At 55.7% G+C, this 25081-nt stretch overlaps 1 protein-coding gene across 8 annotated transcripts in view; it reads left to right on the forward strand.

Moving 5' to 3' along the window:
* Positions 1-25081, forward strand: part of MST1R (macrophage stimulating 1 receptor) — a 91169-nt gene that overhangs the window by 60309 nt on the left and 5779 nt on the right. For 5 of the 8 annotated variants that reach the window (XM_050958634.1, XM_050958628.1, XM_050958627.1 and 2 more), the window contains 13 exons: positions 278-456; positions 1320-1497; positions 1926-2071; positions 12746-12901; positions 15559-15652; positions 16472-16699; positions 17413-17559; positions 18814-18970; positions 19430-19522; positions 19992-20195; positions 21467-21547; positions 22033-22214; positions 24914-25023. In XM_050958634.1, the coding sequence (XP_050814591.1) occupies positions 278-456; positions 1320-1497; positions 1926-2071; positions 12746-12901; positions 15559-15652; positions 16472-16699; positions 17413-17559; positions 18814-18970; positions 19430-19522; positions 19992-20195; positions 21467-21547; positions 22033-22214; positions 24914-25023 (1955 nt within the window). Of the gene's footprint in view, positions 1-277; positions 457-1319; positions 1498-1925; positions 2072-12745; positions 12902-15558; positions 15653-16471; positions 16700-17412; positions 17560-18813; positions 18971-19429; positions 19523-19991; positions 20196-21443; positions 21548-22032; positions 22215-24913; positions 25024-25081 lie in introns of those variants that run through there. The other 3 variants (XM_050958630.1, XM_050958631.1, XM_050958633.1) reach the window with 3 other exon arrangements.

Below are 25081 nucleotides of genomic sequence, written 5' to 3' on the forward strand. Positions count from 1 at the left end.
TACCCCCTGTGAGGGAGTCGTGCCCTGTCAGTTCGCTGGGGTCCCCTCAGCCTGCCATTGGACATGTCTCCCGCCATGGCCCAGGGCTCACCAAGCGGTTTTGCCACAGGGCCAGCCTCTGGCCTGCACCCTCCCTTCCTCACCAGGGCTGCCCACCTGCTGCCCATGAGCTGGGTGGGTGAGCCCTGTGCTGCTGTTGGGAGTCCAAGAGTGGAGAGCCGGGATGTCTGGGGGCTGGGGTGGGCCGGGGATGTGACGCTGCCTTGTTTTCCCTCAGTTCCACCCCCGAAGCGCCCCCTTGCAAGGCCGCACCCGGGTGACGCTCTGTGGGATGGGCTTCCAGTCACGCCGGCACTTCACCGCCGCCGTCGGGTCCCCTGTGGCTGGCAGCACCTACCGGGTGATGGTGGGGCAGAGGAACTGCACCATGCTGCCTGAAGAGAGCCTGGACAGGAGGTAGGGGGTGGTGGTGGGGCTCCGGGGTTGCTGTCGGGGCTGCCACTGACCTGGGGATAGAGGTTTCTCTGGCTGACTCATCTGGGGGTGGGGCTTTCCTTCCTGGCCAGGGCAGCTCAGAACGTGGGTGGGGAGGGGGAAGAGGCAACTTCCCCATTCAGCTTGCGGGGTGCTTGGAGCACTCCCCACCCCCGACCTCCCCCAGTTTAGGTAGTAGAGAGAAGGTGGAGTGGTGTGGTTCTTGAATCAGCTCCCTCTCTCCCCCCACACCCTGGTGGGCCCCTGTCTCTGCAGTATGACCCCGGCCCGTGCTCTGTCAGCATTTGAGCTGCAACATCTCCCCAGGTGGGACCCCTTCATGTATGGGTGCCAGGAGCTGGCAGCTTTCCCTAGTGGAAACGGGCTGGCAGTGTGTGATGGAATCAGCTCCTGCAGGCACGCAGCCACTGGCCTTTCCCCACGGCACGAGTCACCAGTGTTGGCACCCCAGGGAGTTCTGCCCCATGTCATGCAGCCACTGCCCCAAGCAACCAGTCCTCTTAGGAGGGGGCTGGAGTAGTATGGACAAGAGGGGCTGTGGGTTAGGACTGAGGGGCACCACCAGGTTTGCCATCAGACCCAGAGCATGGGCAGCTGGTGGCACCCACTCGGGTTTGTACCAGAGGCATTCAGCGATTGCCAGGGTGGTTTTGGCGACAGAGTCCAGTGACTTTCCTTCTCAGAGCCACTCCCCGGCTGGTGCCCCTGCTCTGCGGATGGTGACGGGAGATGGCAGGGATGTGGGCCCCACTGTTGTCCTCTCTGGCAGGGGTAGGGAGTTGGGCCTGCCCCCGTGTCTCAGTGCTCCCTGCCGTGTCCCACAGGCCCCCCATGCTGCCCCCCACCAAAGCCACTGTGGACGTGCTGGTGTGCGAGCTGGAGCTGAGCAGGAACCAGGTGATGGCGGGGCCTGTCACGGTTCAGCTCACCATCGAGGAGCAAACGAGGGACCCACCCTTCCACGTCAGTGGCTCCTCATCCCTTGGTGGCTTCATCTTTGTGGTACGTCTTTTCCCCTGCCTGCCTCCCAGCTGCAAGGACAGCCCCCCAGGAGAGCAGCCCCCCCAGGCTGGAGCCAGGGGTCGGCAATGGGACTTGCCTGGGAGTGCGGCCACCCAGTGCCAGCTGGGATCCCAGGGATGGCAGCTCCCGGAGCAGGGTTGGCAGACTTCCCACACTTGCTCTCCAGCCAGTGGCTCGTCCCTATTGTGTGTCAGGCCCAGCCCCTCTGTAAGCAGGGCCTGGTGCCCAGCTGGGACACCCTCCGCCCCTAGCGCACCCCTTCCTTGCCCTGCTCCATCCCATCACCACCTCTTTGTTTCTGGCATGGAGGCGGCTGGCCTGGCTGCATGCTGGAGAGGTTCCCCTCTGGGGATGACCTGCCCCCTACTTCCCTTGGTAAAGGCCCCATGCTGTCTGTGGCTCCACAGGTGCCGAACGTCACTGCTGTCCACCCTGCGTACGGCCCGCTGGCCGGCGGGACCCAGCTCTCCATCCGGGGCCGAAACCTGACTGTGGGCAGCAGCTGGAGGGTGACGCTCGGAGGGGCAGAGTGCCCCGTGGCAGGGCAGCAGAGGTACAGCAAGCATGAAGCTCTCATTGCTGCGTTGGCTTAGGGGGCTGGGCTTGGGCTGTCAGCTCTAGGTCAGAGTAGCTAAAACCTTCATATTCGACAGCCGTGTGGTGAGCGCCCCAGCTGAGAAAGGGTAGGTCAGAGCGTCCTGGGAGCTACCTTCCCTGAATTAGCCTCTCAGCTGGAGTTGCTCAGTTCAGGGCCAGATTAACTTTTTGTGGGCCTGGCGCCAAACATTTGTGGCCGCCTCCCCCCACCCCAGGGAATGATTGTAAAAGGGGCTGGGGTAAAAGCACAGTGGGGCAGGAGCTCGGGTTGGTCTCTGGAGCAAGGGAGGGGTCAGGGGTAAACTGCAAGCGCAACAAGGCTGGGGAGGGGCGTAAACAGGATCCGCCCCTGTCCACATAGAACGGGTACGTATCTGGTTCTACCCCATTCTCTTTGTCTCCCTCTGCACTGAGGTGCCCCTCCTCCCACAGCAGGAGGACAGGTTCTCTTCCAGCTCTCTGGGGTGGGTGTTGGGAGTGGGACGAGCAGAGGCTAATGTGGTTCCTCCTATAACCAGACATTTGGTTTCCAGTCAGCACTGCTAACTGGGCACTCAGGTCCCATTTTCTACTGGAGTTTCCAGTCTAAAACTGGATACCTGGCAACAGGGCTGCTAGAAAAGCCTGAGGGGAGGAGAGGGGCAAGCAATCATTTTTAAAAGTAAGAGGGCTAAGCCTTAAGGGTGGGGGAAGTGGTGGGTGGACTAGGGAGTGGAGAGGAGCTAGTGGGCAGGGCCGTGTCTGCTGTACTGCCTAGGTTGGTTGGAGACTGTGGGGATCAGCTGACACAGGATCCATGGCCAGTGCAAGGATATTTTGCATCCTCAGCGAAACTTCCACTTCGCATCCCCCGCCCCGGAGCATCACTTATTATAAATTTTCAAAAATGAACACAGTGGAGTCATATCTTACGCGAGGGTTAGGTTCTAAGGTCAGCGTGTAAGAGGAAAATCACGTATAGTGAAAACTACCATAAACTACAGTACACACAGTATACACTGTATACACTAGAACAATGGTCCTCAACTTCACCCAAAGGTGACATGTGAGCTGATTTTTTTTTTTTTTTTTTTAATGGCAGGCTGCGGCTCCCAGCCACCGCTGAGCCTGCAGCCAGCCTGGGTTTCTGTTCACTCAGCTGCCAGCTGGGATCCCAGCCAGTGACTCCACTCAGCCTCCTGCTGTTCACCCAGGCCAGCAGGAGGTTGAGTGGGGCCAGTGGCTGAGACCCTGGCTGGCAAGGGGCCGGCAGCCGGAACCCCGGGTCGGCGGCAGGCTGAGCGGCATTGGCGGCTGGGACCTCAGCCTGCTGCCAGCTGGGGTCCCAGCCTCCTGCCGGCCTGGGTGAACGGAACCCCAGGCCAGCGGATGGAACCTTGGGTGAACAGAACCCCAGGCCGTTCACCCAGGCCGGCTGGAGGCTGAGCAGAACTGGCTGGGACCTCAGCGGGCTGAGCAGGGCTGGTGGCTGGGACCCTGGCTGGCAGGAGCTGGCCCACTGCTGGCCCTGCTCAGCCCGCTGCCAGCTGAGTGAACAGAACCCCAGGCTGGTAACAGGCTCAGCGGTGGCTGGGACCCGCAGCCTGCCAGTAAAAAAAATAATCGGCTTGTGTGCCACCTTTAGCATGCGTGCCGTAGGTTGGGGACCCCTGTTCTAGTATATACTATACTTTATGGTAATTTTCACTATATGTGATTTTCCTCTTACACAGAGACTTTAGAACCTAACCCCCGTGTAAGATGTGACTCCATTGTAGTGTAAAAAAAAAATGTTGGGTACCGCTTTTTGGCACCCCCAAATCTTGGCGCCCTAGGTGGTCGCCTATTGGTTACACCAGTCCTGACAGTATCCCCAGCCCAGGTGATGTGACAACCAGTGATGGATTTAGGGTTAGTGGGGGCCCCCAGCCCTGTGCGCAGCTTCATTTTGGGGGCTTCTCTTTGGGACCCAGCCAGAAAAAGAATATTCTCTCTTATCTCCCCCTGCCCCCATTTTTCACTCTTTTTTAATTCATCCTCCTCCTATAAGTAATAGCAAGTAAATGAAAATAAAGTGAGGTACCTTGATTGTTCTTGTAGTCTAACTTATTTTTCCACAGACCACTTGAAAATCACGGAGTGTCTTGATAGATCACTTAATGATCTTCCCAAATATTGTAAAAAAATGTCTGGCCAGGAGCTAGGGCTAGGGAGGGGGCTCAGGGTTGGGGCAGGAGGTTGGGGTGTGGAGCTCTTACCTGGGGCAGCTCCTGTTTGGTTCTCAGGATGGGGGTGGGGATGCTGGGGGTGCAGGAGTCAGGGCAGGGGGCTAGGGGTGTGTGAAGGGGGTACAGGTTTCAGGGCAGGGGCTGGGCGGACGTGAGGGAGGATGCAAGAGTCAGGGCTGGGGTGGTGTAGTGGGTGCAGGGGTCAGGACGCAGGCTGGATGTGTGTGAGGGGGCGCAGGGGGCTGACTGTGGGGGGGTGCAGGAGTCAGGGAAGGGGGCTAGGGGCGTGTGAGGGGGTGCAGTGGTTAGGATGGGCTGGAGGTGTGGGCTGGTGTTGTGGGGGTGCTCACTCAGGGAGCTGGAGGGGGTATGCCCCAATTCCAGCCCCTTCCCCAAGGCCTCACCCCCGCCTCTTCTCCTCCTCCTCCTCCCCAGAGCGGCATGCTGCTGCTTGCTCCTCCTCCCGCCTCTTGCCGGCAAGCAGCTGATCCAGCTGATTGGTGGTGTGGGGAGGCAGGGGGGAGGGAACATAGGATGCTGGGGAAAGAGGCAGGGCAGGAACCAGGCTGCCGGCAGATGCTGCCACGGAGCCCCAGCAGCCCACAGCGTCAAGCTTCTCTGACCCCACAGGAGAGAGCGGGGGTGGAGAAGAGCGGGCCGGGGCCCCTTTGGACTGTGGGCCTGACGCCAGTGGCGCCATTGTAAATCCGGTATTGGCTCTGGTCATTGCAGGTGCGGCTGTAATGATGCTTCCTCTGATGGGACACAACTGAGAGCATCAATTTAGGACAAATGCTTAGAGCAGGGCAGTTATGGTCCTAGGCTGGTTGTTCTCCACTTCTAAGGTGCGCCAAACCAGCCAAAGAGAAAGGACTTGGTTTTACCACACTGACTAACCATAGGTCATAATTCCCTTAGACACTCCAGTTCCCTTGTATCACCACCAGCATTGCTCCTTATGGGGATGAATGGTTATGAAAACCAATACCCCAGTAAAAGAAAAAAGGTTCTCCCTGTCCCGAAGGACCAAGCCCCAGACCCAGGTCAATATACAAGTCGGATCTTACCCACAAATCACGCTGTTGCCAATCCTTTAGAATCTAAAATCTAAAGGTTTATTTAGAAAAAGAAAGAAATTATAGATGAGAGCTAAAATTGGTTAAATTGAATCAATTACATACACTAATGGCAAAGTGATGGAATAAACTGCAGGTTCAAATCAAGTCTCTGGAGTTCATCCACAGCTGGGATGGGTCATTCAATTCTTTGTTCAGAGTTTCAGTTTGTAGCAAAGTTCCTCCAGAGGTAAGAAGCAGGATTGAAGACAAAATGGAGGGGTTTCCACGGCCTTTTATATTCTCTTCCCTGTGGAAGGACACTCCTTTGTTTTTACTGTGGAAAATCACAGAAGCAAGAGGGAGCTTGGAGTCACATGGGCAAGTCACATGTCCATGCATGACTGAGTTTGCAGGCAGACGCCATTGTTTACACATTAGTTTGAACATTCCCAGAAAAGCTCATATAGACAACATAATCATAACCAGCAAATCATAACCTTGTTATAGACACCACACTCAACATTTGTACAATATTTACTGCAAATTTGTAATATTTGTTGCAATACTGATCTGTATGGTCACAGTTTATGTCAATAATGTCACACCCCCAAGGCAAAATTGATGCAGGAAGGGATGACACAAACATCGCTGACTGCATCCCAAGAGCTCCCCATCCTTGGTCCTGTCTTACTACAGCTAATTATTAGCTGTATTAGTGTATAACAGAAATGGTTTCTCAAAGTCATGTTCAATAACATGATTGAATCTCTTTACACACTTAAGGTAAAACTTGGTTAGAACAGTAGTGGATTAGACCCTTACTCTTCCTGTATGTCTCATGTGATCTTTCCAAGAGCTAAAGAACATAGACTCATAGACTTTAAGGTCAGAAGGGACCATTATGATCATCTAGTCTGATCTGCACAATGTAGGCCACAGCATCTCACCCACCCACTCCTGTAACAAACCCCTAACCTACGTCTGAGTTATTGAAGTCCTCAAATCATGGTTTAAAGACCTCAAGGTGCAGAAAATCTTCCAGCAAGTGACCCGTGCCCCACACTGCAGAGGAAGGTGAAAAACCTCCAGGGCCTCTGCCAATCTGCCCTGGAGGAAAATTCCTTCCTGGCCCCAAATATGGCGATCAGTTAAACCCTGAGCATGTGGGCAAGACTCAGCAAGCTGCCCCCAGGAAAGAATTCTCTGTAGTAACTCAGCTCTCACCCCATCTAACATCCCATCACAGACCGTTGGGCATATTTACCTGCTAATAATCAAAGATGAATTAATTGACAAAATTAGGCTAGCCCATCATACCATCCCCTCCATAAACTTCAAGCTTAGTCTTGAAGCCAGACAAGTCTTTTGCCCCCACTACTCCCCTGGGAAGGCTGTTCCAGAACTTCACTCCTGTAATGGTTAGAAACCTTCATCTAATTTCAAATCTAAACTTCCTAGTGTCCAGTTTATATCCATTTGTTCTTGTGTCCACATTGGTACTAAGCTTAAATAATTCCTCTCCCTCTGATATTTATCCCTCTGATATATTTATAAAGAGCAATCATATCTCCCCTCAGCATTCTTTTGGTTAGGCTAAACAAGCCAAGCTCTTTGAGTCTCCTTTCATAAGTCAGGTTTTCCATTCCTCCAATCATCCTAGTAGTCCTTCTTTGTACTTGTTCCAGTTTGAATTCATCCTTCTTAAACATGGGAGACCAGAACTGCGCACAGTATTCCAGATGAGGTCTCACCAGTGCCTTATATAACGGTACTAACACCTCCTCATCTTTGCTGGAATTACCTCGCCTGATGCATCCTAAAACTGCATTAGCTTTTTTAACGGCCATATCACATTGGCGGCTCATAGTCATCCTCTGATTAAGGTCCTTCTTCTCCTCTGTTACTTCCAACTGATGTGTCCCCAATTTATAACCAAAATTCTTGTTGTTAATCGTTAAATGCATGACCTTGCACTTTTCACTATTAAATTTCATCCTATTACTATTACTCCTATTTACAAGGTCATCCAGATCTTCTTGTATGACATCCCAGTCTTTCTCTGTGTTAACAATACCTCCCAGCTTTGTGTCCCCTGCAAACTTTATTAGCCCATTCCCATTTTTTGTGCCAAGGTCAGTAATAAAAGGATTAAATAAGATTGGTCCCAAAACCTATCCCTGAGGAATTCCACTTGTAACCTCCTTCCAGCCTGACAGTTCACCTTTCATTATGACCCGTTGTAGTCTCCCCTTTAACCAGTTCCTTATCCACCTTTCAATTTTCATATTGATCCCCATCTTTTCCAATGTAACTAATAATTCCCCATGTGGAACCGTATCAAATGCCTTACAGAAATCGAGGTAAATTAAATCCACTGCATTTCCTTTGTCTAAAAAATGTTACCTTCTCAAAGAAGGAGATCAGGTTGGTTTGGCACAATCTACCTTTTGCAAAATCATGTTGTATTTTGTCCCAATTACCATTGACATTCAATGTCCTACTTTATCCATAGCTACTTTATCCATACAAACTCTGGCAAATGTTTGGAACCCAATTAATATCAAGACAATGTGGATATTAATGTTGTCCATAGCATAGGAATCTTGGCATTTAGCTGTGAAAACAATATGGTAGTGTGCCTTAGTTTCCTTTTTCATACAGCACATCAGGTGTGGAATGTCTTTTCCCCTGTGAAAAGTTCCAATACTGTTTACAGGCATTAACTATGAAACATCAGTATAACAAGGCCTTTTAAAATAAAGTGTGTTCTCATGTATTCCTTTTAACATGTTCAGGGTTTTTTTCAAAAGATTAGGCACAATTTTTGCAGTTCTTGGTAATAGCAACACATTAGTTACAAAAATTACCATTAGCAGTAACAACAAATCCATTGCCAGTGCCCATCTACAATCATTTTTGTCATGCCACACCTTTGGCTCAATACCATTGGGGTTCTGGCATTTTAGGGTTAACCTGTGGCTTCCCTTTGCAAAATTAAGGCCTTGGCTACACTGGCACTTTACAGCGCTGCAACTTTCTCACTCGGGTGTGAAAAAACACCCCCCTGAGCGCAGCAAGTTACAGCGCTGTAAAGCGCCAGTGTAAACAGCTGTAAACTAATCCCCATGGGGAGGTGGAGTACCTGCAGCGCTGGGAGAGCTCTCTCCCAGCCCTGGCGCTGCAACCATACACACTTCAAAGTGCTGTACAGCTGCAAGTGTAGCCATACCCTTAGTCAGAGGTGAAAGTATGCCAGTGCACCCCGGTACTGCGTACCGGCAAGAGCCGGTGCACTCTACTGGGGCAGATCGGCTCCCCCCAGCAGCCATTTAAAGGGCTTGGGGCCCCTTTAAATCGCTCAAAAACCACTGACTGGGCAGGATTTTTACAGTTCCTTCTCAACTGCATGAAACTAGCCCCTAGATTGCTGGCAGGGGGGGGAGGACCCAAACGCCTATGAAACATTTAAAGATTTTCACTCAAAAACCATACCTATAGCTATTGAGAGCAAACACCTTCCACTCTAGAGTTCTGAAATTTCCTATATTTCAAATTGCTCTGTGCTGCCCTGCCAACCGGTCCCCTTACCCCGTACCTCCAACAGCGCCCCGCCAGCTGGTCCTCCTGCCCCGCACCTCCAGCAGCACCCCGCCAGCCAGTCCCCTCTGCCCCGCGCCTCCAGCGGCACCCCGCCAGCCAGTCCCCTCTGCCCCGCGCCTCCAGCGGCACATCGCTAGCCGGTCCCCTCTGCCCCGCGCCTCCAGCAGCGCCCTGCCAGACGGTCCCCTGTCCTGTGCCTCCAGCGGTGCCCTGCCAGCTGGTCCTCCCTTCACGGACAAAGAACTGGAGACACATTCGGGGGGAGGGATAGCTCAGTGGTTTGAGCATTGGCCTGCTAAACCCAGGACTGTGAGTTCAATCTTTGAGGGGGCCACTTAGGGATCTGGGGCAAAAATTGGTCCTGCTAGTGAAGGCAGGGGGCTGGACTCAATGACCTTTCAAGGTCCCTTCCAGTTCTAGGAGATTGGTATATCTCCAATTATTACCTTTACCAGACACACAGCTCAGGATCTCATTTCCCTTGTCCCAGCACATAGGGCTGTTCACAGACAACTGCTTGGAGACCGGGGTAGCTCCCTCCATAGGCAAGTCAATACCCCTAACAGACACAGGTACATTCCCTTTACTGTTACAATTCTCCACACAGGTAACAGATAAGGTATACGGACACTCATTTTCCACTATCTTTGCCTCCCCAAACTGCTGATTAGACAAAGCCATTAGCTCACAAGGCTGCCTAGGCTCATTCAAACTTTCCTTGCCTTCCTCAGTTAGGGCTTTAATTTGCTCCTGAGAAACATTTTCCGACCAATGAGTTCTTTCTGTGCTTGATCTAATTCCAGATTCACTTCTGAGCCATTAGACAGACATTCAGAAACTTCATTCACAGACAAACAGCTCTTTTACTCAGACAAACATTTGGAGAAACCCTTCCCAGGCAAATCATTGCCCATAATAGACACAGGTTTAAGATCATTCCTTTCTTGTGACTGGTTGCCTGGACTGAACAAAGCTTTAATATTTCCCCCAATCAAAAGATCCATAGGGCTTGTCTACATCAGAAAGTTGCAGCGCTGGTGAGGGAGTTACAGCGCTGCAACTTAGGAGGTGTACACATCTGCAGGGCACCACCAGCGCTGCAACTCCCTGTTTGCAGCGCTGGCCGTACTCCCGTTTTGTCTCGGGTGTAGAGGATCCAGCGCTGGTGATCCAGCACTGGTAATCAAGTATAGACACTTACCAGCGCTTTTCTTGACCTCCGTGGAATAAGCAGGTATCCCAGCATACCTGAGGAAGCCTCTGGTAATCAAGCTGGTCTCCTTCCCCGGCTTGCTCTCGCGTTCCCCGAACCCCGAGCAAGCAGGTCTCCTTCCCTGAGGTTTGCTGAGTGGTTCGGGGAACGCGAGAGCAAACCGGGAAAGGAGACCAGCTTCACCGCGGTTTGCTCTCTCGTTCCCCGAACCCCGAGCAAGCAGGTCTCCTTCCCTGCGGTTTGCAGGGTGGTTCGGGGAACGCGAGAGCAAACCGGGAAAGGAGACCAGCTTCGCCGCGGTTTGCTCTCTCGTTCCCCGAACCCCGAGCAAGCAGGTCTCCTTCCCTGAGGTTTGCTGAGTGGTTCCGGGAACGCGAGAGCAAACCGGGAAAGGAGACCAGCTTCGCCGCGGTTTGCTCTCGCGTTCCCCGAACAAGCAGGTCTCCTTCCCTGCGGTTTGCAGGGTGGTTCGGGGAACGCGAGAGCAAACCGCGGCGAAGCTGGTCTCCTTTCCCGGTTTGCTCTCGCGTTCCCCGAACCCCCCCTTGAAGCCGCCCAACAGCGCTGCAGTGTGGCCACATCTAACACCACTTGCAGCGCTGGTTGCTGTAAGTGTGGCCACTCTGCAGCGCTGGCCCTATACAGCTGTACTAATACAGCTGTAACAACCAGCGCTGCAAAATTTTAGATGTAGACATGGCCTTAGGCAATGGCTTCTTTACACCAGCTATAACTTCATTCTTAGCACTATTACATTCAAGGTGGATTCTGGCTAAAGGCATGCTTACAGTAAGCTCATAGAGGACTGCAATATTTACACTCTGATTTGGTAAGTAATCTTCCTCTTTGACAAGATCTGCTTTAACAGGAATGATGTTAGAAGCTATAATTTGCCCTAAACAGCTTTTACCATTGACTTTTACACTCTCTATGAGTTTTCCATTACCACTCCCATACATAGCATTGGCACAATTTATGGGGTCACCTTCTACTGAACCCACAGTATTTACATAAAAGTTGGCAGCGTTGGGGTACATTCGGTTACACCTAGACAACTGCTCAGAGTTATATAACATACCAACATTCTTATAAACTGTACTTCCAAGATGATACAGTTTCTGCTGTTCTTCCATTGCTTGTTTGACTTGGAGCTTAAGTCTGGCAGTTTCTTGTTGCATCTGCCGAACCCTCTTCTCAGCAGCTTCTTTTTCCAATTCAGTCATTCTTTCTTTTAGCTTCTTTTTCTAATTCAGCATTCTTTTGCTTTTCCAGCCATCGAATGTCTGCGTTTCTGTTCATGATGAAGTTGCAGCTTATCTGCTGCTTTTTGCATTCTTCTGCAGCTTCTGTAGCATCAGGTAAGGACTGTGCTCCTGCCTTCTGCTCACTGGCCATTAACAGATCTTTCAGTTCTTGATTTGCAGCTTTCTTTTCAAAGCTTATCCCCTTTTCTGAACACAAATCTTCCAGGGCTTTTTTGTCAAGGCCCTCATATGTTCACCCATTGCAACTGCTCTTTAACTAACCATACTCTCAATCCCAAAATTCAAATTTGGATAGCTTGGGGTTCTGATCCAAAGCTTAATTGACCTGGGTTCTGTGGATCCTAGCATGACTATGCCATTGTAACGATGCTGCCTCTGGGGGACACAACTGAGAGCATCAATTCAGGACAAATTGCTTAGACAAATTGCTCCCAAAGTGACTGGGTTGGTGCAGCTGGCCGGGTGCGGCTGGGCTGGTGTGACTGGATAGGTGTGACTGGGTGTGGCTGGGTCTGTGCGGCTGAATCGGCATGGTCGGGTGCGGCTGGTTTGGCATGGCCGGATGCGGCCGGGTTGGTGCGGCCGGGTTGGTGTGGCTGGGTCGGCGTAGCTGGAGGCAGTTCGGTTGGTATGTCTGGTTCAGTGTAGCCAGGTGCCGCTGGGTCACTGCAGCTGGGTCAGCGTGTCCAGGTGTGGCTGGTTCCCCATGGCCAGGTGTGGCTGGATCAGTGTGGCTGGGTCAGCACGGCCAGGTGTGACTGAGTCGGTGCTTCCAGGTGTGGCTGTTTGCTGTGGCTAGGTGTGGCTGGATCGGTGTGGCTGGATCAGCATGGCCAGGTGTGGCTGGGTCAGAATGGCTGGGTTGGTGTGGCCAGGTGTGGTGTGACATGGCCGGGTCGGTGCGGCTTAGCAGCTGGATCGGCATGGCTGGGTGCAGCCAGCTCCATATGTGTGTACATGCTCCACTGAGGTCATGTTTACACATAAACACCCATGTGGGATCCTTTGGTTGGCGTCTGGTGCCACAGACGCTCTGCAGTGTGTTAGAGCCCACGTCTGTGGGGCAGAGCCCTCTAGGGGAGCTCCTGCCCCAGGACTGCCAGGGCCTGTTGGGGCACAGATGTGGCCAGGCACGCTCCTAGCTATGGGATGGCTAGCGTGGGGGTGTCGGCTATGCTGGTCTGGGTGGGTCACCGGGGGGCATGTGGGCCAGGGCGGGTTGAGGGGCAGCCTGCAGCCCAGCTGGGGGTCTGTTTGTCTCCATGTTGTGCTGTCCTCTGTTCCCAGCCCCACCGAGATTCGCTGCACCAGCCCTGCAGCCAGCAACCTGCGTGCCGTCCCCGTGGCCCTGTGGATCGACGGGGAGCAGTTCCCTGCCCCGGAGCCGTTCCAGTACCGCCCAGACCCCATCCTCCATGACATCTCCCCCAACTGCACCTACGAGTGAGTGCCCAGAGAGCATAGAGTTGCCAAGCGTCCCCCCAGCCCCTGGAGCCCCCCCAGTCACAGCCCCCCATTCCATCCCCCCGATCACAGCCACTCAACCCCACAGGTCACATCACCCCACTCCAGTCCCTCTGGATCACAGTCCCTCTGGTCACAGCCCTCCCACTCCAACCCCACAGGTCACAGTCCCCCTGTAATGATGCGGCCTCTGGCGGGACACAACTGAGAGTATCAATTCAGGACAAATTGCTTAGGGCTTGGCTACACTTGTGATTTAGAGCACATTAAAGCAGCCCCGGGTGCCCTAGCTCACCACCCGTCCACACTGGCAAGGCATGTAGAGCACTCTGACTCCACGGCTAGACCACTCCTGGTATTCCACCCTGGTGAGAAGATTAACACTTGGTGTGCATTGGCTGAATTGCCCAGGCATCAGTGTGAACGAGGTGTTTCATTACTGCGCTCTGATCAGCCTCTGGAAACGTCCCATAATCCACTTAAGTGGCCACTCTTGTCATTGTTTTGGAATCACTGGAGGCACGCCAATATGCCCTTTGAAAGCTCCGTTAGACAGCCAGAGACAAAGCAACCGTTATTGTGGAATGTTGTGTGTGTGTGTGTGTGGGGGGGTCTATTGCTGTCTGAACTTACAAGACAGCATGCTGACATGCTCTCAGCCCCCCCAAAACCCACCTTCTCTCCCCCCACATACACACAACACACTCCCTGTCACACTCCACTCCACCTCCCTCATTTGAAAAGCACGTTGCAGCCACTTGTATCTTGGGATAGCTACCACAATGCACTGCTCTGCGTGGCCATTGCAAGAGTTGCTAATGTGGCCACGCCAGTGTGCTTGCAACTGTGAGTGTGGACAGACTGCAGCGCTTCCCCTACTGCTCTCTACAAAGGCTGGTTTAACTCAAAGCTCTCTACAACTGCAAGTGTAGCCATGCCCTTAGAGCAGGACAGTCACAGCCCAAAGCTGTAGTTCCTTTACTATTAAGGCATGCCAAACAAGGCAAACAGAGAGGACTTCAGTTTTACCCCACTGGCTAGCCAGAAGTCATACAATCAATTCCCTCAGATACTCCAGTTCTCTTCTTTCACCATCAGCATTGCTCCTTTTGGGGATGAATGGTTATGAAAACCAGTACCCCAGTAAAAGAAAAAATGGTTCTCCTGATCCCAAAGGACCAAGCTCCAGACCCAGGTCAATCTACAAGTCAGATCTACCCACGAGTCACACTGTTGCCAGTCCTTTAGAATCTAAAATTTAAAGGTTTATTCATAAAAAGAAAGAAATTATAGATGAGAGCTAAAATTGGTTAAATAGAATCAATTACATACAGTAATAGCAAAGTTCTTGGTTCAGGCTTGTAGCTGTGGTGGAATAAACTGCAGATTTAAATTAAGTCTCTGGAGTAAATCCACAGCTTGGGAGGGTCATTCAGGCCTTTGTTCAGAGCTTCAGCTTGTAGCAAAGTACCTCCAGAGGTAAGAAGCAGGATTGAAGACAGGATTGGAGACGCAGCTGCCTTTTATAGTCTCTTGCCATATGGCCTGTGCTTCCTTTGTTCCAAAAATAAGCTACCCGAGCACAAGGCGTGGAAAAACCTGAGAGTTCTGTCCATAGGCATGTCCCCGCATACCTTGATGAGTCACAAGGTGTATCTGCCTTCTCTCAATGGGTCATTTGTATAGCTGATGGTCCTTAATGGTCATCAAGCAGGCTAGGCATTGCTGACGCCAAATTGTCTGGGATATCACTCAGAAGCATAGCACAAGTTTGAAATACAGACAGTATAGAGCCAATACTTTAAATACAAAAATGATACATGCATACAGATCGCATAATCATAACCAGCAAATCTAACCTTTTCCTAGACACCTCACTTGACAACCTTTGTACAATATTGACTGCAAATATATAACAGTGATTGCAACAATGATCTAAATGGTCACAGTTCATGTCAATAATGTCACCTCCCCACCACCACTCCAACCCTACTCTCCAACCTCTCCGGATCACAGCCTCCCTCCCCAACCCCCAGCTTGCATGGCCTCCTCCCTGCAGGGGATGGTGAAGAACCTAGCACTCTGTGCCCAGCAGCCTGGTCCATTTCACCAGGCTGAGGGCCCCCTCCTGAGAACCAAGGTGTCCCCCCTCCAGGCTGGGGATGGGACAGCCCCCTGATTCCATGGGCAGCCTCATCCTCCTCCTGCAAGCCCATGACACATGGGAGTTCACAGCATGGGGGGTTAGGAACAGGGGGCACAGCTCCCCTTGTGGGCACCGGATGCCCCGGGCAGCATATCTAGCCAGCATACCCCAGCTGGGGTTCCCCTGGGTCTCCAGCGCATCCTGTACGGGGTTTCCCCGGCCTGTGGGTCCCCAGTGCATCCCGTAAGGGGTTCCCCCAGCCCCATGGTCCCCAGCACATCCAAGACTGGAGGCTGGTCCGGCCCGTGGGTCCCCAGTGCATCCCATCCAGGGTTCTGCCAGCCTCAGGTCCCCAGCATGCTCTAGCCAGGGGCTGTCCCGAGTTTGTAGGCCCCCAGTGTGCTCTGGCCAGGTCTCCCCTGGCCCTGGGGTGCCAGGCTCAGGGCTATGCTTCACAATCCATATGGCAGTGATTTGTGACCTTCTACAGGGGTTCGACCCTCACCATCCAAGGCACCAGTCTGGACTCCGTGTATTACCCCAGAATCCAGTTTGTGGACACCAGTGTGGTGACGGAGGCCAAGGTGAGTATGAGGGGTGGGGCAGGGCTGGTATCGTGGGTCAGGGCCGGCTGAGGCCAGGGGATCACCATCAGGGAGCTGGGCACAATGTGCTGAAGGGGGAGAGAAAAATAGGCTTGAAACACTGGTCGGGCCTGGTGCAGGCAGGCGCTGTAGGAGATTCCACTCAGTCTGCCAGTGCCCCCCAATCCTGCACCTCAGCACCTGCTAGCCCAGCCCTGGACCACCCTGAACTCTGCGATTTCCCCCCCAATCCCACCCCATAAGCCCTGCTAGCCCAGCCCTGGTCTCCTCCGTAGCTCCGGCAGTTCCCCTCAATCCCACCCCGCAGCCCCTGCCAGCCCTGCCCTGTGTCCGCCCAGCTCTGCCAGTGTCTTCCAATCCCAACATGCGAGCCATGCTAGCCCAGCCCTGGGTTCTGCTCAGTGCTGGCCCATAGGCCCTGTTGTCCCAGTCTGAGATCTTGGGCCCAGGCCGTGCCAGTCACAGGGGGTTGTGCATTTGCCAGGAGGTGACTGAGAGCTCACACACTCATGTCACTGGTGGCTCTGGTCTCCAGTTATCCAAGGCGGGCACGTTAACTTGGTGCTGCAGCCTTGAGCTCCCTGCAGACGGAGTGTGCCTGTGGTTGGGGGGGGGGGTGGCAAGAGGCCCAGGCCGGGTCCATAGCATGCAGCCAGCAGAGCAAAGGGTGGCATGGGCCTGGGCCTGATGGGGTGCCTGGGAACTGGTTCTGGGCCATGTCCAGGGAGCACTGGGTCTCCTCCCCACTGTGAGCTCTGCTCTCGGGTACCCTCCTTCAAACGCACCGTGTCCCCTCAGGTGTGCACGGGGCTGCGCTCTCCCAAGCAGCTGGTGTGCCAGAGCCCAGCCTACCCCTTCGCTAACAGGGTGGAGAGCGCCCATGGCAACCTGACCGTGCTGCTGGATGGCTCCCCCGGGCACAAGGCTTTCCACCTGCACTACTACCCCAAGCCTCAGATCCTGTCCTTCGAGCATGACGACCACAAGTACCACCTCAAGTCTGGTGATGACGAGATCGAGATCCATGTATGGAGGGGGCTGTGGGATGCAGGGGGCCTGGGAAGGAGTGGGACTGAGGGGGCCAGGCCAGGCCTGCATTGGTGGGCTGGGGGCCAGAAGAGTTCCAGAAAGAACTGGGGGGGCAGAGAGATGAGAGCCGCGGGCATGGTATGGTGGCTGGTGGGGATGGGATAGGGGAGGGCCCAGGGCATGGAGGGATAACCAGTGGAAGAGGGTTGGGGAGGGCCCGCGGCTGAGCCAATGGCTGGTGGGGGAGGGCCTGGGGCCATGGCCAGCGGTCTGAGGGCCTGCAGGGGGTTGAATGAGTGGTCCTGAAGGACGGGGCACTGGTTAGAGTGAAGGGATGGGAGCCAAGGCGAGAGGCTGGAGCTGAGGCTGGGATGGTGCAGCACCCTGGGGAGGGGTGGGCCTGGGGGTTCACAGGGGAGCTGGGAGGGCTCAGGTGGGACGGTCTGGGAGAGGCCAGGGAGTTTCCTGGGGAGGTGAGGTAGTTCCTGGGGGAGGCAGAGCAGCTCAGGCCAGGGAGGGGGGGTAACCTTGAAGAGGCAGGGAGGCTCAGGTGGGGGCGGGGTTCCAGGGAGAGGCTGGAGCATTCCCGGGGAAGGTGGGGCAGCTCAGATCAGGGAGATCCTGGGGGAGGCAGGGAGGTGGGGCGGCTCACTTTGGGGAGTTCTCTAGTTAGGGCTGGGGGATCCCTGTGACGGTGGCTGTGTGTGCAGCAAATCGGGTTGGACGCACTGGTGGGCTGCATGAGCATCACCATGACTGTGGCGGGCCAGGACTGCCACCCCAGCGTGCTGAAGAACGAGGTGACCTGCCGGATCCCCAGGAACCTTAGCCTCCCCCTGGATGGAGTCCCTGTGCAGGTAGAGCCAAGCTGGAGGGAGGACAGCGCTCACGCTGGGCTTCCAGGGTTTTGCCCCCCTTTCTCCTGGCTGGCACGGAGCCCAGGGAGACCCAGGCTGGCTTGGAGCTGTGGCAGCACTGCCTAGACTGGCCCTCTGCCCTGGGGTATCGCCTGCAGCCTGCCACCCCCTCTCCCTGCCCTTCCTTTTTGGACAGCACTCGGGGCTGAACATGTGGACTGAACATTTCCTGAGTGCAGCTGCCTGGGGAAGGCTTTCCCGGCCTCTGGAGGGCACCAGACCTGTGGGGAACAGCTTCCCCACTGCCAGTCAGCTGCTGGGTTTCACTCCTGCTTCTGCTGCCTGGCACGCAGTAAGGAGGGCAGGGGAAGCAGCATCCAGCCCAGCATGCAGCCACAGGCTGTGCCAGCTGCTTGTTGTATGCCCTGGGTGTAAAGGGGTGGCCAGGGGGTCCCCGCTGGCTGACCCCTCGTGGTGACCCTGTCAGTCTCCTTCCTCTGGCGTCTCTGCAACATGGCACATACTGGGGTGGCACCTTTGATGCCTATGTCCTGCCCAACGTGCCTCATCCAGTGCTCACTGCTGAGACAAGTAGGTGCCAGGCTTTGCAGGGGTGCTGCCAGGCAGGGCTGGGACGGGGCAGAGTATGGGGGCTAGGGTACCTGGCATGCATGCTCCAAGCATCCCTGTAACAGAGGGTTGTAGCCCCATGGGCCCAATGATGGGAAATGTCCTCTGGTCCATTAGGTGATGATGCCCATCCTGCCAGGGGAATGTGGTTCAGGGCTGGCCGTGTGCCACATGTGCTGCCTGCTTCTGGGCCCTCTGTCGTCCCACCAGCCCTGAGCACTGAATCCCTCGGTATCCAGGGGACCTGTGTGGAGTGGAGCTCCCTTCATGCCAGCCCCACCCCCTCTGAAGAACCTGGACAGGAGTGCCAGCTGCAGGAGTACAATGTGTTAATGCTTCAGAGAGGCAGAGTGCCGTGGCACATAGAGCACTAGACTGGGATTCAGGAGACCTGGGAAAGTGCGGCCATGCCCCGTGCCATGGTTTCCCCATCTGCAAAACAGGGCTAATGGTGCTGACCTTGACAGAGCACACTGAGATTGCTGGGTGAAAGTTCTAGATAAGAGCTGGGGTAGTGTTCAGCGCTGGGGGTGGGCAAGTCCCCTAGTCCTGCAGATGGCTTAGGGACCCATTCTGCACCTGTTGGCTGCCCAGGCACTGACTGCCTGCCCTGTCCTTCCCCAGATCTGTGTGAATGGTGCGTGCCAGTACCTGGGCTTGGTGGTGGCCACCATCTCCCCAGACCCCCTGACGGGCATCCTCCTGGGCATCATCACCACCTTTCTGTTCGGTTGCCTCCTGGTGTTCCTGGTGGTAAAATACAGACGCAGGAAGGAGATGGGTAATTCCCTTCCCCCACACAGGGTGTCACACCCCTGAGCCTGCCCTGGCCCCATTCCCACAGGCACTGAACATTGTGTCACACGCTGTCTGCTCTGTCAGCGACCGCTCCTGTTCTGGGCCCCAAGCTGGGTGTAATTTGCCTTACCTGGGTGAATGGGACTGTGCCTCACGACCATGGGGAGGTGTCTTCTGGCATTACAGGCAATGTGCCTGTCATCCTGCTATCTAGGCACCAAGAAATTGCCCCCCCCCCACCGCCCCATTGTTACTGATGCTGCACCAGTCCTTAGGGTGCTGGTGCTGAATGGGGCTGGGCCTCCCGTCCTCTCAGTGTGGCAGGGGGACTAAGCAAAGCCTGTGGCCAGTGGCATATGTGGTACCCGGCAGAAGTGGACTAGGCCACTAGGCCAGCATAGGCTCTTGAGGCTCTGAATGGCTTCTTGTTCCATGTCCTCAGGGACCGAGAATTTGGAGATGATGGTGAATCCCAATGGGAATGCCCTCAGCTTTGCCCCGCTCCCCTCCTTCATGGACTACAGGGATGTGCAGGGTAAGGAACTGTCATGCCAGGGGGCACTGCTCACTGTGCCTGCAGCCTATGGGGGCAGGGCCGAGTCACCGTCCTAGCAGCAGACACCCGGCCCCCCTCCCTCCCCCGTCAGCTTGGGGCAGCCCTGCCCATGTTAGAGCTGTACCAGCATGTCAGTCTGCTCCCTTCTATTCTGACCCAGTGGGCGGGTCTTGTCCGTGGCTGTGTGCAGCTCCTGCCGACTGGGCCTCGCCGGCCGTGGGACCCCTGCCCACAAGTTCCCAGCACTGCAATGCCAGGGGGCCCTCGCGAGGCTGGTGGGCATTGATCGGGAGACCCTGGGGATGTTCCGAGGGGCAGTTACTCCCTCTGCCCCAGCAGGGGGCAGGCAGCAGGGCACGCAGGCTGATCCAGTGAAGGGGAAGGGTTTTGCCAGGGTCTGGCTGTGACTTTCCTCTCTCTGCCCGGTTCATGGCGGTGCTGCCCCCAGCAGCCACTCCTAGTGGTGGCTTTGGCAGCAGGCGCTTCCGAGATGCCTCCTACACGAGCAGTAGCGATGGCTCTACTGTGCCACTCGTGAGGATGCCGTCCTGCTGCGTCGAAAACCTCCGTCCTGAGCTGCTGCAGGAGGTGAAGGACGTCCTGATCCCAGAGGAGCGGCTGCTAACACACCGGGATCGGGTTATCGGCAAAGGTGAGCGCTGGGCCCACCTGGCACCAACAGCGTGGCCCAGTGAACACTGAACTGAGGCTGGGTCGAGCCCGCGTGGCATCTGCAGCCTGGCAAGGAGTACTGAGCCATAGTTGGGTTGGGCCTGCATGGCACCCACAGCCTGGCACTGTGAGTGCCAAGCTGTAGTTGGGTTAGGCTGGACCTGTGTGGCACATACAGACTGGCACAAGGAGCACTGATCTTGGCTGGGCCCACCTGGCACATGCAGACTGGCACAATGAGTGCTGAGGCGTAACTGGATCGGGCTGGGCCCACCTGACATTCCCTCTGTGTCAAGGTCGCACCCCAGAGAAGCTCAGTACCAACGAGAGCCCCCAAGTGGTGCTGATCCAACACGGCATTCATCTGTGGCATGGCATGTGGGGTTGGGCACGGGCGGGGGGGAGGTCCACACCTGCCACAGCCTCGCTGCGTGGCCTCGGCTGTTCCCCTTGTCAGAGGGGCTGGTCCCTGCCCACAGCTTGAGGGCTTGGCCTGAGCAGCACGGCACAGTTTGGCTGCACCAAGATCAGCCTGTTCCCTGGAGTGCCAGGTGCATGCCTGCAGCTGGTGGCTGTTGCCCAGGTAGGTTGTCTCTCTGAACCCAATGAGGAGCAGTACCCGGCCCAGCGCAGAATAGCCCTGTGGGGGAGCCTGTTAGGCTGGCCTGGAGGCCCCACAGCAGAGCAAGGCCATATCTGGTGCCTGTCTGGGCCCTGCAATGCCAACATGGCCCCATCCCCTCAGCCATATCTGGTTCTCATCCAGGCCCAATGGCGCCGACACGGTCCCGGCCCCTGTATCTGGTGCCCATCTGAGCCCTGTGCTACCGATATGGCCGTGTCCCCTTGGCCGTATCTGATGCTGGTCTGGGCCTTGTGGCACCGACATGGCCCTGTCCCCTTAACCATATCTGATGCCTGTCCAGACCCTGAGGCTCTGACATGACCCCACCCCCTTGGCTGTATCTGGTGCCCATCAGGGCCCTGCAGCACTAACATGGCCATGTTCCCTTGGCTGTATCCAGTACATGTGGGTGCCTCTCCACAGTAATACAGCCTCTGCTGTATCTGGTGCCCATCTGGGCCCTGCAGCATTGATACCTTCCCAGCCCCTCTGCCATCTTCCAGCCCATCCCCTTGGAGTCTAGGTGTTTGCCCTGCCTGTGGCAGGCTGGCTGGAGCAAAAGGCAGCTCGGGGCATTCCTTGCTGCATGGTGGCTCTCTCCAGGGTGCCTGTGTTTTCCCGGCCAGGGCATTTTGGGAGCGTGTACCATGGCACATACAGAGATCTGTCAGAGAGGGAGATCCACTGCGCTGTCAAATCCCTGAACCGTGAGTGCCCTTCCCTCTGGCTCCTGGCCTGCTCTCCCGCAGGGGCTGCCTTTGCCGCGCTCTAGGGGGTCCCAAATCCCCATCCTCCCTGGGGTCCCTCCGAGCCCCACCTGCTTCATGCACTGGTCCTTCACTCGTGCCAGGCTATGGGCCAAGGAACACTAGGTGATTAGAGCGGGAACCCCACCTATCTGGCTATGCCTTACTCCTGGGCATTTTCAGGCCTTCTACCTGCGCAGCTGCCAATGATGGGGGCTAGGAAGTGTGTGTGTGCCCGGCCCCTGCTGTGCCTGGCTGGTGGCTGGGTGTGGTGTCCCATGGCATGGGCGTAACCCCTCTGTGATGTAGCCACTGCTCTCCCGTGCCCTCTGCTGCTCCTTGCTGGGCTCCGACAGCCCAGGTTGCCTCATCCCCTTGGGCCCGTCCCTGCACTTCAGCTCCCAGGCTGGTTGGTGCCCCAGCCTCATGGCTGTGCTCGGTCCCAGGAATCACCGATGTGGAGGAGGTGGAGGAGTTCCTGAAGGAGGGGATTCTCATGAAGAGCTTCCATCACCCCCATGTCCTGTCGCTGGTGGGTGTCTGCCTGCCACGCCAGGGATTGCCCCTGGTCGTGCTGCCCTACATGAAGCACGGAGACCTCCGACACTTCATCCGCTCCAAGGAACGGGTAAGCACAGGCCAGCCACCCTCCCTGCTCAAGGGCCAGGCAAAGGCAGGGTCACCCTGGCTGGGGGCTCCCTGCCTGTAGCCTAGAGGAGAATGGGTAACCTCCTGTAACAATGCTCTGCTTGGTGGGACACTTCTGAGAGTAACAATTCAGGACAAATTGCTTAGAGCAGGGCAGTTACAGACCAAGGCTGGGGTTTTTCCAGAGGTGAAAGTAAGCCAGTACAGTCCGGACTGAACTGGCTTCTCCATGGGTGATTTAAAGGGCCCAGGGCTCCAGCCACTGCGGAGAGCCCTGGGCCCATTAAATCACTGAAGCTCCAGCAGCCAGGCTTGGGCAGGGATTTAAAGGTCATGGAGCTCCGGCCCCTGCGGGGAGACCCAGGCCCTTTAAAGCGCCGCCTGATCCCTGCTGCCGGAGCTCCGGCAGCACTTTAAAGGGCCTGAGGCTCCCCACAGTGGCAGGAGCACCAGGCCCTTTAAATCCCCACCTGAGCCCAGATGCCAGAGCGCTGGGGCCTTTAAATCACCCACAGAGAAGCTGGTCCAGTCCAGGGCTCCCTGCAGTGGCTGGAGCCCCGGGCCCTTTAAATCACCGCCGGAACCCTGCCACCGCTACCCCAACCCTAACCTGAGCCCTCCCACTGGAGGTAGCAGTGGCAGGGCTCCCGCAGTGATTTAAAGGGCCAGGAGCTCTGCGGCGGCTGGAGCCCTAGGCCCTTTAATTCACCCCTGAGCCCTGGGCCTCCCAGCCACCTCTGCAGCTGGTAGCTCCGGGGTGATTTAAAGGCCCTGGGGCTCCCAGCCACAGCCGGAGCCCCAGGGCCTTTAAATCTTGAAAGGCCCTGCCTCTTCCGGCTGAGGCCATGCCCCGCTCAGGACTCTGGCGCATACCAGTAAATCTTTTAAGTTACTTTCACCCCTGGGTTTTTCACCTTTAAGGCACACCAAACCAGACAGACAGAGAGGACTTTGGTTTTACCTGACTGGCTAACCATAAGTCATACAAGCTCTAGACACTCCAGTTTCCCAGTATCACTGCCAGTGCCACTTGTTAAGGGGACAAATGGCTAGCCAGAAGTCGTACAAGCAATTCCCTCAGATACTCCAGTTCCCTTGTATCACCACCAGTACCACATCTTATGGGGATGAATGGTTATGAAAACCAATACCCCAGTAAAAGAAAAAAGGTTCTCCCAGTCCCAAAGGACCAAGCCCCAGACCTAGATGAATATACAAATCAGATCTTACCCAATTGTGCTGTTGCCAATTCTTTAGAATTGCAAATCTAAAGGTTTTTTCATACAAGGAAAAAGATATAGATGAGAGCTAAAATTGGTTAAATGGAATTAATTACATACAGTAATGACAAAGTTCTTGGTTCAGGCTTGCAGCAGTGGTGGAATAAACTGCAGGTTCACATCAAGTCTCTGGTGTACATCAACAATTGGGTGGGTCATTCAGTCCTTTGTTCAGAGCTTCAGTTTGCAGCAAGGTTCCTCCATAGGCAAGAAGCAGGACTGGATCAGATGGAGGAGTTTTCAGGGCCTTTTATATTCTCTGCCCATAGAAGGACACTCCTTTGTTTTTACCAGCCCATGCTTTCTGCACCGGCCCAGGTGCCCTGCCCTGGACACGGGGGCCAGCAGATGCCACCAGGCAGCACCATGGCCATTGGGTTTCCAAGAGCTGCCAGACCTGTCAGCTAGGCTGAAGCTGCTGCAGGGGACAGGGGGTGTTCTGGATCCCAGGGTCCCAGTGGGGCAGGGTGCCTGGGTCTGGGTTGGGGGGTTCTGCTGCCTGCTGAAAGGGCAGGAATGTGAGATGACGGCTGATGGACACCCAGCAGAGCCCATCTGCCCCTCTCACCAGCCAGCCACCCAGTCTCCCTGGCTCCCAGGAGGCCAGGAACTGGGGCATTGGGCCCTGAGGGTGCTAAGGTCAAGTCCCGCCTCTGTCCTCACGTTGTTCTCTCCAGGCTAGCTGGCCGGCAGGGCTGCTTCGCACTGGGAAGGCGAGGGGCTCACCTGGCTAGCAGAGGGTGCCCTGCATTCTCCCACAGCTCTGCCACTGCCTCTTTGCGCTGTCCTCCAGCCCTCCTGCTCTGCCACTGCCCTTCCATGCTGCCCTCCAGCCTCCCAGCTATTCCCCTGCAGCCCCCCAGCTCTACTGCTGTCCATCCACAGCATACTCCAGTCTCCCCACCCTCAGCTATTCCCCTCTCCCCCACTCTACCACTGCCCCACCGCGCTGCCCTACAACCCTCCAGCTCTGCCACTGCTCCTCCGTGCTGCCCTCCAGCCCCAGGGCTCTGCCATGGCCTCTCCATGCTGCCCTGCAGCCCCCAGCTATTCCCTTCCTGGGCCCCCTACTCAACTCTGCCCGGGCAGCTCACTGCTGCATGCCAACCCTGAGCTGTGGCCAGGGTTAGGCTCAGCAGAGGGCCATGCTTGTGTGCCCCACGCCTGTGTCCTGTAGGGGTTTCCCTGGAGACCCTCCAAGCAGCGTTCTAGCCAGGTCTCCCGACAGCCAGCCGTGGGCATTGCCCCACCCGGCGCTCTGCCCCAGTCTCCTGGCTCCAGATGCAGGGTGGCTGGGGGAGCTGGTGATCACAGGGCTCCAGCCATGGCAGTGCAGGTAGGGGCTGGGCTGTCCCCATGAGGGACGGGGATGCATGTCTCCCTGCTCCTGTCTCCCCAGAACCCGACGGTGAAGGACCTGATAGGCTTCGGACTGCAGGTGGCACAGGGCATGGACTATCTGGCCCACATGAAATTTGTGCATAGGGACCTGGCTGCCAGAAACTGCATGTGAGTGTGGCAGGCGTGTGTCTGGGGCCTGCGTACCTGGATGCAGGATGCTGGGGAT

The sequence above is a fragment of the Gopherus flavomarginatus genome, chromosome 6 (genome assembly GCF_025201925.1).
Source record: "Gopherus flavomarginatus isolate rGopFla2 chromosome 6, rGopFla2.mat.asm, whole genome shotgun sequence".
Taxonomy (NCBI): Eukaryota; Metazoa; Chordata; order Testudines; family Testudinidae; genus Gopherus; species Gopherus flavomarginatus.